Raw genomic sequence first — 19,121 nt, 5'->3', positions numbered from 1 at the left:
TTTATTTTACGTCTAGATGGAATAACTTTTAAATTACCATTCGTTTCTGCAGTATATTTCTGACTATCGTAACGTTTAAAAAACAAAATATTATTATTAATAAATAATGGGTTTTAAAAAAAATTGTTCTTATATTTACTAAAAATAAATAAGTCTATTCTTTAAAAAACTCAAATATATTTTAGCGTGTATTACAAAAATAATTTAGTCACTATCTGAGCTATTTTTGTCATCTTTTGTTTCAACAGGTACATCTTGCTTATAATGTCTGTACTCTGGTTTCAGTTCCCACATATTTTTATGCGGATTCTTCAAGTTATAATTACATACTTCTTTTAAAATCTCTTTAAGGTATACAATCGGTTGTCTGGTTATCTGAAATGATAATTTACTATATATACCATTTACTTTTAAATAGATGTCAAACTAAATTGAACTATCTCAATAAAATATCTTTTTTTTTACAGAACGGGGCAAATGGGCAGGAGGCTCACCTAATGTTAAGTGATACAACCACCCATGGACACTCTCGATGCTATAGAAGAGGCCTTTGTTTGACAAATAGTAAAAAAAGATTTCCAGCAAAATGATTGAAATGTAACTTTTCACTAGTTTAACAAATGTGATTAAGTCTACAGTGACAAGGGTGGTTCTAAATTATATGTTAATGAACTAAAGTAAACAATTATAATGAAAAAAATTAAGTTACACTACCTTGAAAATTATAAATACAAATGGTTTTAAATTGGGAATTTTGTTCAATTTATTTCATATGATTAATACTTAAACCTAAACCCATAATTGTAAAAATGTCCATCATACAATTATGGGTTTAGGTCTACCATAATTATTGTGTAGATATCCAGTTTATGGTTCAAACAATTTTTTTACCTTTTGTAAATCCTTGATATTGTAATATTGATGTTTCTCAAAGGCAGCAAATAAAACATTAAGCACAGCCTCCTTATCGTCTCGGGCTTTCTTGCCCTCTGCTTTCTTCTGTTCTCGATATTCTCTCTGAAAATTGTTTGATTAACTTTATGTAGAATACTACTAATTGGGGGCAAGTTGGTGTTTTTAAGCCACAGCTGCTATTAATGACAGACCCATTACTATACATTTGGTGCTAAAAGCTCTATTGAGGCACCACAAACATCAAAATAATTTATGAAATTATTATTTTATATTATTATTACGGAATCTATATTAGTCCATATGTTCTTATTTTGAAATGTAGTACTTACATTGTGTTTATGATCTGAAACTGGTTTAAAGTTTTGAACAATTTTGTCTAACTGCTGTACTTGTCTTTGAGGCATTGAAGCCTTTCTAATAGATTCTGACTTAAGCTTATAGTAAATTGAATCTGCAAATGGTTTACATTCTAATTTCTGTACAATCCTGCCTTCCATATACAACTTTTCAGATTCTGGTACCACAGAATCGGTTTGATTAGCTGTAAATGTAAGTGATAAAATATCATTAATTTAAATAAAACAGAGTGAATTATAATAGTCTAACACATTTCAAAAACATTTTGCCTAGAAATGTATTAATATTGCAAACATGAAATACTAGGTAACAAATACTTACGCACTAAATGAGAGAAAACCCCCAAGGATTGTCTGGTTACATTTGATACATCCAGGCGATGTTCTTTAGGTATACTTTGCTCTCCAGGGTCCTTAAGACATAGTACACCCTCCGACAAAGATAACTGAACCTGAGGCTTCTGACGAGCTACGCGGGATATTTTCAGTTTCCCAACTTCAATATCTCCAGGAGCTTTATCCCATTTTGTTGCTATATATTTAGGCACTTTCACTAACCACACACCACGGCCGGTATTCGACAAATCTAGCTCTCGGTCAACCTGTGGCAGCGCATTTGTACTAGTCATATCTACCTAATAAATGCAACGTGGTAATAAAAAAATCCTTTAATTATATGCAGAAAACTCAATGATTCTGAACAATGTTTGGTAAACTGAAATTGGTGATTGAAGTTTAAAAGTTAACTTATTATTCATTGAAATAAAAAAATAATGTAGATCAACTTATCCAAATTTCTAAGTTATACTCAATTAATATACTTTTTACTAATTTGAAGGTTTTGATCACAGTATTGCTGATTATGTGAAATGTGAAAAATTAAACTTTACATATCATGAACATCTTGCAAATTGCAACTATCCATAATTCCACAGTTACATCAATTTCCATCACTTCCACACTACGAAAGATATAGATTATGGACTATTTTTAATTCTCACATTATTTGTCAGCTTATGTTACTCTGTTTTTATAGTCTGTAAATTATTAAAAATCAAATCATTAGGGTTGTACTTCTTTAAGATTTTGAACCAATTTTGTGGTTTTAACTGTAACTTCTCCACTGTTCTGTTTCCGATTTTAAAAATTACTTTTATATCTAAAAACGTAATTAACAGGAATTAAAGTGCTATAATGTTTAGATCAAAAGTCACTTAACTTAAATTTTAAGCCTTTGATACTGAAAACATCAATGATTGCTGAATTGATCATTAAATACCTGCCTTAGATTCTGGTCCAATTACAAGGTTTGTAAACGATCCGTTAGAGATAACGAGACCGTTATATCCGCAGTCCGTAAAATATAATGTAATCTGTGCATTACAATTAAAGATTCGCCAAAAGTCAAAAAGATCTGTATTCTGTGATCCAAAATGAAAGAATCGTAGCAATAAAATATTTGTTCGAAATTTATAACAATTGAAAAAGAAAAATATTTTCATTTTAATTTTCAAACATATTGGTGCAATGTATTATTATGTGTTAAATTATTTTAACGCAGTGCATTTATGAAAAAAAAGGACGTAGCTGTTTTCTTTTTTACCGTTCTCTGCCTTACTTATTTACAATACTAATGTATTTATTGTTACAATGTTCGGGTATAGCAAAGAAGCAGTTCGCGTGAAAGTTAAGGTAACAATTATATTTATGGAAACAATAGCGGAGAAACTTCTAAAATTTCAACATTAACCAACTATATTATGTTTTTCCAGAAATGTGAAGGTAAACTTCAGCCTGAATTGCGAAAGTTTTCAGTGGATCCTCAAATTACTTCCCTAGAAGTTTTACAAAGTATCTTGATCAAAGCATTTGATATCAAATCTGATTTTACTTTAACCTATAGGACGATAGATGATATTGGCCAGGATATTTATTTACCATTGCTCTCTGATTGGGATTTGGATGCGGCATTTCTCAAGTAATTTAATTTTTAATATATTGAGAATATTATATACTTTTTTATAAGACAGAGAACAAACAAATTGAAGGAGCTAGAGGCTTAGGTGTATATTTCAAATAAAGTTAGGTAAATTACATGAGTGTTAATAAAAAATGTATACTGTTTTTAGAGCACATAATACAGCACTCACACAGAAAACAGAACCATGTGTTCTATTAAAAGTGGATATGAAGCCTTTTGCAGAAGCTTCCGAGGATTGGGAGCCACCGGTGCTCTCGTCTGGATCTATAAGTCAAACTACAAAAGAGCCACCTTCTGTTCAACCAATTGTCATTCAAACAGATAAACCTGAAATACAAACAGGCTTACAAGGAATGATTATGAATCGGGTAAAGGAAAACATTATGAATGGTTTATCAGATTTCTAAAATATGTATAAGTTTATGTGAATCTCATTATAATATATTACTTAAACACAGCCTGAGAATCATACCATGCATGTTACCCATTAAAACTTAATAGAAAAAAAATATCAGCCTTTTTATGAATTTATAGCTGAATACATATGTAAATATTGCAAAATTTTAATTTACATTGTATAAATGTAGGTGGAAAAAACATTCAATATGGTATCAAAAGCCTTGAACTTGTATGAAGACCCTAATACACCACCCAGGCCACCCTTGAATGATGTGGAGTTTAGAACATTTCTGGATGCTGTTGGTCAAATTAACAATACAACTAAATTAAGGGAAGTTATTTACTGTGGAGGTATTGAACCAAGTCTGAGGTATTCTTCCTAATCCTTTTATTTAATCTATCAAAATTTGTTTTCTTAAGGAGTTTAAATTGTTTGCAGTTGGTGTTTTACATTTCCATATAATAAAGTTCAGATGATATTTTTATCTAAAGTAAATCATAACAAAACTGCCAATTTTTTTTAAATAAATCTTACTTATATTCATTGGAATGATTTGATAGAATTGATACTGAGAGCTACACAGTGCACACATAAGTCTTTTGTTATATGTATTGCTTTAATCAAGACTTCAACTATACACAAATAATATTGTTTATTAATGTTAATTTTATTTACTGAAGAATTTCTTATTTTAAATTGCAAAACTGCTGTTATGTTTTTAAGACAAAATTATATATTTCATATTCAACAGGAAGGTTGTGTGGAAACATATACTTAATGTTTATCCTGAAGGCATGACAGGAAAAGAGAGAATGGACTATATTAAAAAGAAGGCAAATGAATATTATACACTAAGAGCAAAATGGAAGGACTGTATACAAAATGGAAAGGTATGTTTAATCTAGACCTGGAATGTTCATGGTAAACAACATTTTTTAAGTTTTTTCACTTTGTGACCGATTTAAACAGAGTAAAATGGGTTGTTTAAACCCTAATAGAATATTTACATATATAGTGCATTCTTATAGAACTTTTAACTATTTGCATCTGAAAATTTACTAAATTTTGATTTTTGTTCAATTATTGCAACACCTTTATGGAATCAGCTGCTTATAAAATTAGTTGTAAACCAATAAAAAATATATATCCTTCATAATATTCAGATTAATGCCGATTTGGCATATGTTACCAGTATGGTGCGGAAGGATGTACTCCGAACTGATAGACATCATGATTTTTATGCTGGAAGTGATGACAATCAAAATATTGCATCACTCTTCAACATTTTAACAACGTAAGTAGTATAATAAAAGTACGTGACTTGCTTCTATATTACATTATTTAAATTTGTGCATGGAATATTTAATAAAAATGAATGATGTTTTACTTTACAGATATGCTTTGTACCATCCAACTGTCAGTTATTGTCAAGGAATGTCAGATTTAGCATCACCACTGCTTGTAACAATGGGTGACGAAGCACATGCATACATTTGTCTTTGTGCTCTAATGACAAGATTATATCCCAACTTTTTATTAGATGGTGAAGCTATGACTTTAAAATTTAGTCATTTGACAGAATCTCTTCAAGTTTATGATCCAGACTTTTACAATTATTTAAAATCACAACAAGCAGATGATCTTTTGTTTTGCTATAGATGGTTATTACTGGAAATGAAACGTGAATTTGCATTTGATGACGCTTTACGAATGTTAGAAGTTTTATGGGCTTCTTTACCCCAAAGATTGCCTAACCCTGAATTATCATTAATGGAAAAGGATGTTGACTTGTCATATGAAGTTCCAATTGACCCTCCACCTTCAAGCCCATTGCTAAAAGCACCAAGAGAAAATGCATATACAAAAGTTTGTGCTATGAGGAGACAAAGTTCCAGCTTCAGTTTGGCGAATGTAAAGGCACCTAAACTCTCTACAACTAAACCTACAAATCTTAGTTTAGATGAAAATGCTGTAAGAAAAGCACTGAATAACGCATCGTTGAAGCTTGCAAAGGGTTTCCAAAGTCTGGATGATGCTACTTTACACATATGTAAAGCTAATCAGGAAGAAAAGTCTCCAGACAGGGTCAAAGAAAATGTAAAAGTATTGATGAAAGAAGTAAATATTACTAAGCCAAGTATGACAAGTGTGCCTGAAGATGTTAAAACTGATAATTTACAGGAACCACAATTAGAATTTTCAACTAATTTAGTCAATGGAACATCTAAACCTGAAGAAACCAGAATATCTAAAGAAACACCTCTAGGTAGCCAAATAAGACTCCTACGTGATAAAATATCAGAACATAATAACAAATTCTTTTCATCTATAGATAAATTTGAAAACCCATTAGAAGATAGTGATAATAAACCCAAAATTAAAATGATAAAAAATCTCAATGAATTCTTAAACTTTGCAACTGGAGCCAAAATTAATAATATTAAGCCAGACACTAGCACAGAAATAGAAAAATCTGATTTCAAACATTGCCCTAAAATCACATTAGCAAATACTTTACATGTATATGACAATCTCACAGCTAGAATAAAAAATCATACAACTTCAAGAATAAGTGTAGAAATTAATGATGGGAGTAGCCCTGATGATTCACAAGAATATTATCCTATGACGACTTCCATGACTAGAGAATTAAGACTTGAATTAGAACATTTGGATAGACAAGTATTTGGTCAATCATATGTCAATAGATGCAGTATGGTCTATGACTCTCCATCTGAATCGACAAGTACAGACGAAAAACCATCGAAACATTCTGAAATGAATGAAATAACCATGCAAAACTTAGAAGTCCAATTAGAAGCAACAGAAACTGTTCAGACAGTAAAAAAGTCACCTTTAATAGATGCTACAAAGATGAATGCACGAAGTGTAGAAGATATTTATCTTTGGGAAAATCCACTTCATAGGAATACCTCTACAACGCGAATAACAGCTAGCTGCCCTCAAACACCTGATGAACAAGCAGAACTTGACTTCGACTGTGACACAGGAGAAATCTTTGAAGAACATTCAGGAAAGAAATCAATTACTCCCATTAGATTACTTAGAAAAAATAACTCATTGGAACCTCAAGACTTAAGTCAACATAAAAGTTCAAACATACAATCCAGTGAATCTGAATGTTCTGATCCCATGGATTCTATACATAAGACACCAACAAATCAAGATGGTAATTTAAAATCACATAAGTTTTTTTCAAATATGTCACAGGAATTGGAAAATGCAAAGAGAAACTGTGAATCTATACTTAATGCTAGACAATCAAATTTACACAATGTTGCATCGACAATCAATAGTTTTCAGAGAAAGTATGATGTTTTTAAACCACCACTAAAAAATGTGCCAGTCACAAACATTGGGGATAACTCAAGTAAAACCACTATAAACAATCTTCCTTCTCCCACTGTGTTTGGAGGTGGAAATCCATTCCTTATGTATTTATGTCTAACAGTATTATTACAGCATAGGGATTATGTAATGAGAAATCACATGGACTATAATGAATTAGCAATGCATTTTGATAAGATGGTAAGAAAACATAATGTTAACAGGGTATTAAATCAAGCTCGGCAAATGTATGCCATGTATTTAAAGCAACAATCACAAAAGACTGGTGATGTGACGACTTGAATGTAAGGAGATGTATGCTCAGAATTATGGGATCTAGAGTAGAATAATGAATTTATTATTTTACCTACTCAATATAATGCTTTTGCCCACACACTTTCAGTGGAAACTATATATTTACCATCATTTTATTTATTTTTATGTTGGCTTTTTCTTATTAAATGTTCTTAATTTTAATATCTGTACTAGTCTGACAAAATCATTTTAAGCTTGCAAAAATTGATCTCCTAAATAAATATTTTTTGTTAAGTTAAAAGCCTAATGTTACTATATTCATAGAAGTTAGCAGTTATGATAATATGCAAATATGTAGTCTTAACAAATATAATATTAATGCACTTAACTATCACAATAATAATGGTAATACATTTGAGAGGGGTTGTTGATACTCAATTCTAGTTTTGGACCATCATGTAGTTCAAGGACTTTCAAATTATAACGCAACTAAAAAGAATACTGAGTGATAAACAAGCTTGATAGATGGTTATTGTATTTAGTTTCTGAGCGCTTATGATTTTGTGTGGAATACAAATATTGATATTAAACATATATTAGTGTAAATGTAGCACCAAGTTACAGATTCTCTAACTTTATTTGGTTACCCAGTATTGTAAAGCCAAACTTTTAAGTTGTATTATTGTACTTCCAATTGTGATATTATTTTTTAATATTGATGTATGAATTTTTTGAAGTATCATGTCAATTTAACATTCCAACTGCCACAAAACATTTTTCCAAAACATGTTTATAGGGTTGCAATTGTAACTGGTATGTATTTAACAATTAGAAAGTATGAAGTTAAATACATTGTAATTTCCTTAAAATTAGGCCTATATTTGAGTCAAATAATTGTGCTTTTACCATTAAATTCAGAACATTCCCAATTTTATGTAAATATAATCTATTTCATAAATTGTTGATTTTTTTAACTCCTTAACTTGAAAGTATATTAAGTAAAATTAGACTGAATAAATGAATTTAATAATTTTTATTTTTGTGCAAAACTTGCATTCCACATTGAACAGATTAAAAATCATTGATGATTTTAATGTATGAAAAAAATAAATTTATTACTTATTCATTCTTTTAATTACATTACTTTTGCTTAATGTCTCATAACACAAAACACTGCACATTCACTTGAACTTGACAATAATAAAATCCAATTAAATTAATCAATAGACCAACCACTTGTACCTATTTAATTATTCTTAATTCTAATAACGGCGCATACCAGGAGGTCCACGGCCAGGGCCTCCCCGGCCCATACCAGGAGGTGCTCCCATCATACCCGGTGGAGGACCACCCATCATCGGCCCACCTCTCATTTGTGGTGGTGCTGACATTTGACCTCTACCACCGGGCGCCATATGTTGTTGAGAAGGTCCACCGACTCCCCTGGCGGGACCCTGAAGCCCTGGAGGTGGTCCGCCAAAGCCAGCACCTCGCCCAGCAACCCGACCGGCACCTGGACCACCCATAGCACCAGGCAATGGTACTCGGGGCAAGCCTTCTTCAGGGGGTGGCGGGCCTTCTATAGTTAACGAAACTATGTTTTCTCCTCTTAACAATACAAAACCAAGCGTCCGCTTTTCTTCTCGGTCTGCAGTTTTAGCATTTTTAGATTTAATTTTTCTAAATTCTTCGCAGTCTCCTAATATCAAATTCATATGTTTATCAAAGGCCTTAAAGGTCCCTATAAATGTACGAGAGTCTTGTAATATTACTCTCACTCTGTAATTAATATGCTGTTGCATTTTGTTATTTTTTCCTATAGTCTGAAAACAAACAAAAATAACAATAGTAAGCATAGAAATAATTATAAGTTTAGAAGTTGTCATAAATAAGTATCTAATTAAATAAACCAAATTACCATTTTTGCTGTTGATTATGTAAACAATCGGGGATATAAAATACAAGCAATAAACAAAATTTTCCCGGTTCCTAACAAATTACAACAACAAAAATTCATAGACAATGAAAGAAGAACGAGATCAAATGTGACAGTTACTGTTGTTAGTTGTCAGCTATGACCACAGATGTCCTTAAAACTCATATTTAATTCGTTACGTAACTACACTTGTCTCGTATTATAGCTTACTTAGTTAGGCTTTTAATTATTTTTTATATTTAAATACAAACATTATTTTTTATCTATATATTAATATTGTATTCATATTAATTTAAATAAATTACCAATCACTTTAAACCAAAGACATTTCAATTTATGTTTAGGCATGGGATCGCGACGTTTCTACTTTCTATGGTCAATTTGATTTGTTAATCCATATGGATCATCAAATTATCAATAAAAATCGGCGTTTGGTGACATTGGTATTTATTAAAACAAAAGGCATCCAAATACGCTGTTACATTAAACGCAATATAACTTCACATTTATACCAACAAATTTAAGTGTTATATAAAATTTGCTTTATACGCGCCGCAGATAATCCTAGTTTGCATATTATGTGATTTTTTAGTTACTTATAAGTCATTCGAAATCTATTGAAAATGACTGCAAGCTATCGACGCAAAAACTACTTAAAAGCAACGCTAGTGATGCCAACTCCTACAAAATTTTCCCAGTTCCCAAGTGTCCAAGTTCAATTTCAAGTTTTGATGGCGATCAAAAACCTCTAAAGTTTTTATTGTACACTTAGTATAACAGGTAATTTCAAATATTAATTAAAAATACGTTGAAGTAGTATAAATAGTATTTATGTGAGTAAATTTTACATATTTATATATTATGTTAATCAATGACCAAAATTAATGATACTAACAATGAGATGAAACGATTCTTATTTTTTACTTCTTAACTTTTCTTTTTTCAAATTCAGTTTTTATACCGTTTCTTGGCAGACATTTTTTGTGTTTTAGTAATTTCCCTTTCATATATAATTTTTAATATTTTTGTACTTCTCTTTTTTATCTGTTATTTACAGTTAAAAGATTAAGATAAAAAGAATTGTTATGTCTCCTTTTTATCCTCCTAACACAATATTATTAAATTTCGTCAAAGGCATCGGCCTGGATATCAGCAACAGCAAAGCTCTTTTTAAAATCGTACATATTGACGTTAAATGATTTGATCATACGGTCAGAATTGTGAAAACTTGTCAAATTTGTTGACACATGAAATTATTGTTTTTCGATATTTAAGCTGCAGCCAAGCTTGGAGTTTATATTTAGTTTAGTTATTGATTGCGTTCGAAGCTTATAGAATAAATTGTATAGAATCGTGTGTTTGTAGAGAAAAAATATCTTGAATAAAGTAACCCCTGAAAATCTTCCTAAATAAATATACCCCCTAAAAAACCCCCTTGACATCTTGATTACCCCTAAATTTGAGGGGAAAACCCCCAAGTTGGTATCACTGAGCAACGCCACCTTTCAGACAGTTCGATGCACCGTGCACATAATTCGATGTGGCCAAAATCGACAGCACGTTATCTGATCATCACATCGCTATCAAATTTTCGATGTTTTATGGTATTCATAAAAAAACCATAACTTACAGATTATTGAACATTTCTCATGAACTTTGTCATACTTTTATAACTATGTCTTTGATACATACGTATCTTAACGAAATATTACTCAAATTATCAGGTTTTTTTTAAATTTATGCCAAGAGTTTATGTATAAAATCACAAACATTATTTTCTTTAATATTAAATCCATATAGACACGAGATACCTAGCTGAAAACTTTATACACCTACAACTAAAGAAAAGTTGCAACTCACGCTAGCCTATACGAGCTTACAACCGATCTTTAATTCGACGTTTGACCTTACAGTGTCACCACAGAAATGTCACCGTACCTGCCGTGGGTCGATAGACCATTAGCTGAGGTCCTTACAATATACAAGAGGTAGAGTTTTAAATTTAATGTCATTTGTATTTTTTTAAAATGCCACCGTTCCTTTTACAGACCTGCTTAGCCGCAAGGCCATTCGTACGTATCTATTGTAATCCCAGTACAGTTTAATGACCCAACATAATTTCGTGGCTTTATCTAAAATCAGAGGTAGCAGTAACCACCTATATTGATACAGAACCCGTATATATAACATTAAACCTTATACCTTAATTCGACCAAACTAAGCTTTCGATATTAAAATGTCATAATTTTTATAGATTAACATTGGGACAGCTTAAGAATATTTAAAAATAACAATATTTTATTAAAACCAACGTTTTGTTTCAATTTGTAAGGTTACACTACAGAGTAAGGAATAAAAATAAAATAATGTTTAAAAGCAATGTTTTAATTGTACAAACGTGACATACCTACTTACAGAAAAACTAGCCCTATAATTTACATTCACCTAAACGATACATACCTACGTTCTAATAATATAAAATATTATGCCTTGGTGTTTTGGAATTAAAATACAAATACATTTTCACGACAAACATATCTTTACTCCGAATTTGAAAAATGGAATCCGTTTACTCCGTAATTTCATTAAATCATTCGTCGTATGTAAAATTAAAAAATAAATACTTTTCTACAAATGCAATTACAATAGATACAGGATAATAGTATAAGTCTTTAAAAGCAAATATTATGACATGTTCCTAAATTATTAATTAAGCTATTGTATTATGCTAAAGGAGGACATTATCTACGCCCTCATCCAACTTACACCTAATACTAAAAACCATGCAGTCAAAAACAGCCTTTGAATATTAAAGTAAGCATTATTGAACTAAGCTATTATTAAATTGTATAAATATTGCTATGATGTCTCCGCAGCAGCGGGAGCGAACTGTATAACAGACGTGTGGCGAACTGGCGCAGGAATATCTTCTATATTATGAGGAATAAATTTTCGTTTCCTAGGAGGAAGACTAGAAGGTGCTAATGTGTATTGTTGATAGTCCAAAAGCGCTGGTGGCGACGGTGAAGGCGTCGGAGAAAGCGTTGTTAATGTAACTGATGGCTTCATATCAATCGCAGCAGGTGCAGACGCTTGAGGAGACGGTGGAGAACACGGAGGTGTAGGTGGAAGTTGCTGCAGAGCTGCTTCAACAATATCACACATCATATTGCCATTCACGACCGGCGTAGGATGTGGCGCCGGTGGCCCTTGCGAGGAGTCGGCGCCATGTTCTTTATAGATATGAGCTTCCATTTGTTTCTTAGTATTGAAGGTACCGTCACAGACGGTGCAACGGTAGCAACGCTCTCCGAAATGCTGGAAGCGGTGCAGTTTGAGAACGTGATTATAGCCGAAGTCTCGCAAACATATCTCGCAGGTGTAGGGTCGTTCGCCAGTATGAGTTCGGGAATGGACCTTCAACTGTTTCGAACACGTGAATCCCTTTCCGCAGCCAGGCGCCGGGCACCTGTACGGTTTTTCACCTGTATGTGTTCGTAAATGAATGACCAATTGCCCTGATTGTATGAAAGTTTTGTGGCAATGTGGACAGGCATGCGGCCGTTCTCCGGTATGTATCCGGGCGTGGCGATGTAATTTTCCAGAATGTTCAAAAGCAGCCCCACATACGCCGCATCGGTAGGGTCGCTCCTTTGTGTGGATACGGCGATGAACCTGAAGATTTTCCTTGACGCTGAACATCTTATGGCAATACTCGCATTCGAATGGTCTCTCGCCAGTGTGGGTGCGATAATGGCGCACCAGACGGGCAGGTACCGCGAATGTTTTATGACAGACGTCGCACCGGTGGGCATCGGCGGCAGCGCGATGCGACCGCGTGTGAGCGGTCAAGGCACTCCGTGTTGAGAGTATCAACCCGCATTCTCGGCATTGATGCACGCGTTCCTCTTCACCTATAGAAAAAAAAACATTGTTAAGTGAAAATTCCTCACTCATGTTTCATAGGAATTGGCAATAGGATTCTCCTAAAGTAGGTGAAGTGCAAATTATTTAAAAAAAATGACCGTCCGCATTACAGAGTTCATTATGGGTGGTAAACGCAATCAAGAATACCAGGATGCACAAGTGCGGGCCCTGAGGGAGGCGACAAGGGGCGATCGTAATAAAGCGAAGTGAATGTCCTCTGACGGCACGTGGAGGCCCACCTCGGTTTCGACGCAGAGAAACCGCGGTGCGCCTCCACGTGTTTGGGCCAGCGACCTCGTATGCCGACAGCCACGAGCGTATTGCACCCCTCCTCGCCCCGCGCACACCCTATAACTTTCCCTGTTTTCGGTTTTCCGGAACTAGGATAACATTATTAACTATATATAATAAATAATAAAAAATATTATTCTTATAAATAAATGTGATATAAGCCCTTAATATCTATACAGCTAATAGAAGAAAAATACTACGGTAAAATGCATGCATCTTACATTAAATTTTAAGTATTTTACTACAGTAATAAATTTTTAATAAATGAAACTAAAAATTACATTATACCTCTTAAAAAATTAACACATTCTTTTAATAGGTACATATCTACAAAATATTTACAATTAAAATTCGTAAATCACAATAGAAGAATATAATATGCTCTTTCTTACCTATCATAATAAAAGTTGAATTAATAATAATAATATGTATAGTCCAATGGCGTCAATGTTGGCGTAGGTTGTGAATTGATCAAGACCGAAGCGAACGAAACAAGCGCGCGTTTGACTGACGGTCCACGGCCGAATGCGGAATTCGCGAGCGGCAAAGCCACCGAGTGTCGATTGCGTTCAATTTGTGTCCTCCGACCTCCGTTCTCCTCTACGCTACACACACAAAATACTCTGAAATCTGAATTATTAATATCTGAGATATCTACTATAAATGCGCCTATGTAGTGTATAAGATGACACTATACTAATTACTCTAGATAATAATAATCATACAGTTTACCTATGTAGTTGTTATTTAGGTTTCAATGCTCTTTATCAATAAAAAATGAACGATAACGTTTTAAGAAATAAAAATGATAAATTGTATAATGTATAGGTGTAATATATGATTTAGGTTTTAAAATAAAATAACAAAACAATAGAAGATGTTCAAGTTTTTGGTAGTCTATGACATATACATAATACAATATCTACAAGTAAAAAAGATATAATGCTAAAATTTATACTTTTTAATATACTAAGCTTTATAACTATTGTTATTTTAAATACAGTGGATATAAATATAAGTACCTACATAGCTATATGCTATTATACGGACGACCGCGAGCTTTGTTGAAGGTTGGAAAGAGGAGGCGGGGAGCGGGGAGCGGAAGGGGAACTCGAACACGAGGAGGCCCACCGCGGTTTCTCCGCGCGTGTGAACTCTTGGCTGCACTGCGCTTGCGTGGCATGTCGGCCGGCTTGTTTCCTCCCGCACTCTATACTTGTATTTATCTGTCTAGAACAATTATAAATATATTTACTTACACGACAATAATGAACTGCTTAGTTGAAGCACAAGAAAATATTTTTAAACTCTCACAAATCCGGTTATAACAAGGGATGACTACACTTTTTAGGGCATTATAATTCAAAATATTGAACCCACTTACTAATATAAGGATAATGTTCTGTTTCTTTAGAAATGTTTTTTTTAATACCTTTATACTAGAAACGGTAGATTTTCGTGGGACTACAACATGGTTAGCCTAGGTCAATTAATTTTTTGGTAAACATGTACCTACCGTAATGTAATAAAATAAATAAGTTGTACAAGATTAATGTATTATAAATTAACTATTAAATGTATTACAACGTTTTTGACCAATAATAAAATAAATTACTGCCTTTAAAATTACAGCAAAATTATGTAACAATCTTAATATTTATAAAAACAATCTCGGTATTGATATTCTTCAAAAACGTGTGGTATATATAATATGGTATAAAATATAAGCTCTCGAAAATTGTGATAAAGTCCTATTTACATCGCATCATTAAAGTCTAACGCTGGAATTGGAACCATGGCCTGTCCCACAAGGTTCAAACTGAGAACGATCGTGATTTGGACTGGGTTTCAGTGCACAGGAAATTTGCTTTTACTGCTCTTAACTTAAAACACTTTATCTTTTGTCATGGCTTTATTTATACCTTACTTTTTTGTGTAAAAAATGTGTAATTGTTCAAGAAGTCTGATGATTTCTGTTGAAGTCTGTTCAAGAAGATTCCACAGCAGAATCTAATGATAATAATAAATATAGAGGAAACAAATAAATTTAACAAAATAGGTAACCTTAGAAATACCTAATATATCCTTTTTTTTAATACCAACACCCGTTAGAAAGTTTATAAAAAAACAATAATTAACGATGTCTTTGTGATAGTATGTTGTAAAATACATTGTACATTTTTCATGTGCCTTTTTAGACGTTTAAAGCTTAAGATTAAATCTTGTTTACGTGAATAATATTGTAACCTTAGCGTTGTGAACTATACCTTTAATGCCAGTAATTTTCCTTATTCCTACGTATCTTCAATGATTACAATAAACAATCGTAAGGAAAATGAGATTAGATATTACAATTTTGGTTATATTATTGAGAAAGGTTAGTTCATAGCTATCTGTTTAGTAATAAGTATAATGAGTAGGTACCTAAAGTAACAATAAATTGGAAACACCCTAAAATAATTCGTATTGAGAACAAAATGGTGCGGGGTGTCTGAGAAGGCGAGGGTGCAAGCAGGGCGGGGCGGGGGCGTAACGTCGACACGCGCTGCACGGTCAGCGAACGCGAGAAACCGCGGTACCTGAGGCGCCGCGGCGCGTGCGCCCGATTCAACCTTCCTCAACGCGACCGCAACTGACCCGCATCAGACCACGGACGCGTTGCTATCACCTTGGGTTCCTTGCGCGTGTAACTAGTAATGTATTAAGTCTTAACAATCAGTTATATAATCCTTACCTACACTTGGTATTTAGCTCTGCAACGCAATTTCATATTAATAATTCCTCATTACTAAAGAGGCAATAATATTTATTATTGGTGAGTTTAAAAGCAACACGTTATCTATACATCATATAATTTCATAAGCAATTAAAATTTAAAATAATACTGGGGTTTCAAGACGTTGAAATAAATTTGTAGCTAGCTACATACCTACTTAAGGTATGTACAGATTAAGTAACCTGTTTTTATAATGAACTGTACACTATATACAAATATCTATATAGTTTTTATACCTAATAAAAGTCGTTAGCTGGTGAATACATTTTGAAGCGTTTTAGCCATTGTACGTCACCAAGGTTATAACTACAGTGGAGACGGTAGCAGTTCTAAATCTATGTGAAATAGGTAGTATCTTTTAATTTGCAACCTTTATAAAATCAATCTTTAATAATTAATAGACAAAACAACCAGAAAGCGCACCCATAAAGGTTTAAAATACGTTCCAAATATGAAATTATCAATACAGTAAAAAAATCCTTTTGTTAATAAATCGCATGTATTTTTTTATATATTTTACAGATAACATAGATGAAGTAGGTTATTTACGTGTATCGCCTGAGGTAAAATAATTACTATGTTTTGACATATGTATATAAATTTGCTAAGTATTTGCGAAGTATTGCGACACGCAGATTAATTAGCAACTGTAATTTAAATTAGGTATAAATAAAATAAAGAAATCTTTTGAAAAACTGTAAATAAATGGTCTGTTAATACGTAAACGATGTAAACTGGTTATCAGGCAAATGTTAATATGATAAACATTCAGCTATTGACAAATGACACGAATCTACAGTTAGCGGATAACCTAAAAATATTTTAGTTACAAATTCGGGTCTGGTATCGCTTGACCACTGTGTAAGGCTCATATTTAACCTCTTTAATAAAAGATTTATATATGATAAATCTGTTTTTTTATAATTAATCAACATTGCTTTAGATGTAACTGTTGAAAGTAGTACCCATTCTTTTCGAGTGATTTTATTAGTACCACAGCACTTGGGCTCTCCACGATTAAAAAACTAAGGTATATATTATTTCTTAGCCAAAATTTTATTGATTGGAAAACCATACACTACGAATAAATTCCAATCTTATTTCCAAGTAGGCGCTGGATTGGCAAGTAAGCAGAAGCGTGGCTGTTACAAGTAAGCGGTATAGTAGTTGCAAATGAGGCGGTGAGAGCCGAAGCCATGGTACATCTCCAATTTCTTATTAAGTGAATAAGAAATTGGAGATGTACCATCATAGAAAATCACGACCAATATTGACATATTATGCACAAAAAGGGAATAACTAATAAATCTAATTTTAAAATATAACCCTTTAGGCTTATTTCTGCAGTTCGTATATAAGTATGTAGGCTTATGTATGTGTCTAATCTAAAGATTATAGAGACACCCAAGTCTCTATAATCTTTAGATTAGAAAGTGCCATATTAATATGTTGATGACATAACAATGTTGGCAGACTATGGTAATTAACTAATCGGTTGTTTTTAAAGGAAGTTTGAAGTTGTTGGAAGTTCTACGAATTTATTTCTTTACAATAAAAGCAGGCGTCAGTTTTTGTTGCTGTAATACAGGTTTTGTATGGCGTTATTATTTGAAACCAAAATTACCGCAACTTGAAAATCTTCATTATGAATGTGCACCATTTCGAAGTTACTGGCAAGTTTGAATGCATCATCTAAAGGAAAAACACAATTTTTAAGCAATCTTTGGCGAATATAATACGATTGTAAACTGAAAATAAATGTTAATTAACTTTTATTATATGTATTTAGAAGTATCTTGCTTAAAAAGGTATTCGTTTATAGTAGTTTTAACTCTGGTAAGTCGTTTTACCAGTCTTTTTAAATCGTTTTGCAAATTTATGCATAAATCAATGTCAATGAGTTATTTTAAGACTAAAGAATCGAATTATTAAATTGATATATGGTCATCTGTACAATTCTGTGTATGTGCAAACATTTAATGAGAATGGTAGTTTATTACTAATTGAAGCTTTATTGTATGGATGTCTTATTGATGACATACAATTGATATGTTTCCATTATGTCCTTTAAGAGGACTGATCTTCATTAGAATACGGTTCTCCGTCGAATCAATCTTAATTGTCCATTTTAACGTTTCATTTATTTATTTTTATCTTTCATTACATCATTAATATTTATTATTTCATAGGTAATTCACCGATAAAAAATGTTTTACTATTACTAATTATTTTAAATCTGTATTTTTAATTAATGATTGGGTGACGGTTTTTTTAAAACTAACTGTTTAAAAAAAATCGTCAAAACTATTGCTTTTTTTTATTAAATCTATAAGATTTAAATAGTATCGAAATATATGAAAATATACAAAAACTTTTTTACAATTCAAAATAAATGTATTGTACCGAGAAAATAAATATATTCAAACTAAACTCTCTGTCATTATAACATAATAAATTTGAACACTTGTGGTTATCACAGATAAAAAATTGATTCCTTTGGACAGTTATGACATGACACCACTTTCAAGCGTAAGGATATGCAAAAATATTACATAAATACTATAGACTATTAAACAAAACATTTATATAGGATATAAATGCGAATGTATTATTAATTCGACGTGACATATTATTATTGACGTACATTTACTGTTTTTAGCAATTTACTACTTTACTAATTCAAAAGCATTCGGAACGTCGAGGAGTAAATTCATCATTCGTTATTCTCTGACAAGAAAAGCGAATTATTTATTAAATGTATATGAATAAAAACAATAACTAATTTCGATGTCATTCTCTCGTTAAACTCAAGTAGAGAATATATTTTATAACAAATTATTCATGCAAGTTCGTCACCATCATCATAATCATGTGTATGGTCACGTGGTCACGTTAATTCGCCTAACAAAACATTACTAACACAGAAGATGGATGTG

At 32.2% G+C, this 19,121-nt stretch overlaps 4 protein-coding genes across 7 annotated transcripts; 1 reads left to right on the top strand and 3 right to left on the bottom strand.

Moving 5' to 3' along the window:
* Positions 1-157: 157 nt before the first annotated feature.
* On the bottom strand, positions 158-2,245 carry LOC110998060 (general transcription factor IIF subunit 2). Of its 3 annotated transcripts, none has more exons than XM_022266489.2 (5): positions 2,162-2,245; positions 1,594-1,906; positions 1,245-1,456; positions 892-1,017; positions 158-375 (listed from the first exon to the last, which is right to left on the bottom strand). In XM_022266489.2, exons 2-5 carry the CDS (start codon positions 1,898-1,900, stop codon positions 205-207), a joined length of 816 nt encoding a protein of 271 aa, XP_022122181.1. In that variant the 5' UTR covers positions 1,901-1,906; positions 2,162-2,245; the 3' UTR covers positions 158-204. The 3 variants fall into 3 exon arrangements, with proteins under 3 accessions (XP_022122181.1, XP_022122182.1, XP_045487685.1); XM_022266490.2 differs by having other exon boundaries at positions 2,093-2,237; XM_045631729.1 differs by having other exon boundaries at positions 1,594-1,986; positions 2,093-2,235.
* A 535-nt stretch (positions 2,246-2,780) lies between these two features.
* Positions 2,781-8,192, top strand: LOC110998057 (TBC1 domain family member 25). Of its 2 annotated transcripts, XM_022266487.2 has the most exons (7): positions 2,785-2,963; positions 3,044-3,249; positions 3,401-3,620; positions 3,840-4,021; positions 4,404-4,542; positions 4,816-4,946; positions 5,047-8,192. In XM_022266487.2, exons 1-7 carry the CDS (start codon positions 2,922-2,924, stop codon positions 7,301-7,303), a joined length of 3,177 nt encoding a protein of 1,058 aa, XP_022122179.2. In that variant the 5' UTR covers positions 2,785-2,921; the 3' UTR covers positions 7,304-8,192. The 2 variants fall into 2 exon arrangements, with proteins under 2 accessions (XP_045487564.1, XP_022122179.2); XM_045631608.1 differs by lacking the exons at positions 4,816-4,946; positions 5,047-8,192 and having other exon boundaries at positions 2,781-2,963; positions 4,404-4,808.
* Positions 8,193-8,349: 157 nt separating this feature from the next.
* On the bottom strand, positions 8,350-9,319 carry LOC110998058 (small nuclear ribonucleoprotein-associated protein B). The gene is made up of 2 exons (XM_022266488.2): positions 9,174-9,319; positions 8,350-9,078 (listed from the first exon to the last, which is right to left on the bottom strand). Exons 1-2 carry the CDS (start codon positions 9,174-9,176, stop codon positions 8,518-8,520), a joined length of 564 nt encoding a protein of 187 aa, XP_022122180.1. The 5' UTR covers positions 9,177-9,319; the 3' UTR covers positions 8,350-8,517.
* Positions 9,320-11,555: 2,236 nt separating this feature from the next.
* Positions 11,556-14,087, bottom strand: LOC110998100 (Krueppel homolog 1). The gene is made up of 2 exons (XM_022266558.2): positions 13,802-14,087; positions 11,556-13,105 (listed from the first exon to the last, which is right to left on the bottom strand). The coding sequence occupies exons 1-2, from the start codon at positions 13,806-13,808 to the stop codon at positions 12,051-12,053; spliced, it is 1,062 nt and encodes a 353-aa protein (XP_022122250.2). The 5' UTR covers positions 13,809-14,087; the 3' UTR covers positions 11,556-12,050.
* Positions 14,088-19,121: the final 5,034 nt, after the last annotated feature.

This window comes from Pieris rapae, chromosome 16 (assembly GCF_905147795.1).
Source record: "Pieris rapae chromosome 16, ilPieRapa1.1, whole genome shotgun sequence".
NCBI lineage: Eukaryota > Metazoa > Arthropoda > Insecta > Lepidoptera > Pieridae > Pieris > Pieris rapae.
Note: the sequence above shows the minus strand (reverse complement) of the source record. Positions and strands in the feature narration are given on the sequence as shown.

Excerpts from the sequence above, each read along its gene's own strand:
- LOC110998057 (XM_022266487.2), top strand. The coding sequence starts at position 2,922 with ATGTTCGGGTATAGCAAAGAAGCAGTTCGCGTGAAAGTTAAG. Across the intron at positions 3,621-3,839 it reads AAGGAATGATTATGAATCGG|GTGGAAAAAACATTCAATAT; the intron begins GTAAAGGAAAAC and ends GTATAAATGTAG. Across the intron at positions 4,543-4,815 it reads ACTGTATACAAAATGGAAAG|ATTAATGCCGATTTGGCATA; the intron begins GTATGTTTAATC and ends CATAATATTCAG.
- LOC110998060 (XM_022266489.2), bottom strand. The coding sequence starts at position 1,900 with ATGACTAGTACAAATGCGCTGCCACAGGTTGACCGAGAGCTAGATTTG. Across the intron at positions 1,457-1,593 it reads GGTTTTCTCTCATTTAGTGC|CTAATCAAACCGATTCTGTG; the intron begins GTAAGTATTTGT and ends TTACATTTACAG. Across the intron at positions 1,018-1,244 it reads TTTCAGATCATAAACACAAT|AGAGAATATCGAGAACAGAA; the intron begins GTAAGTACTACA and ends AACAATTTTCAG.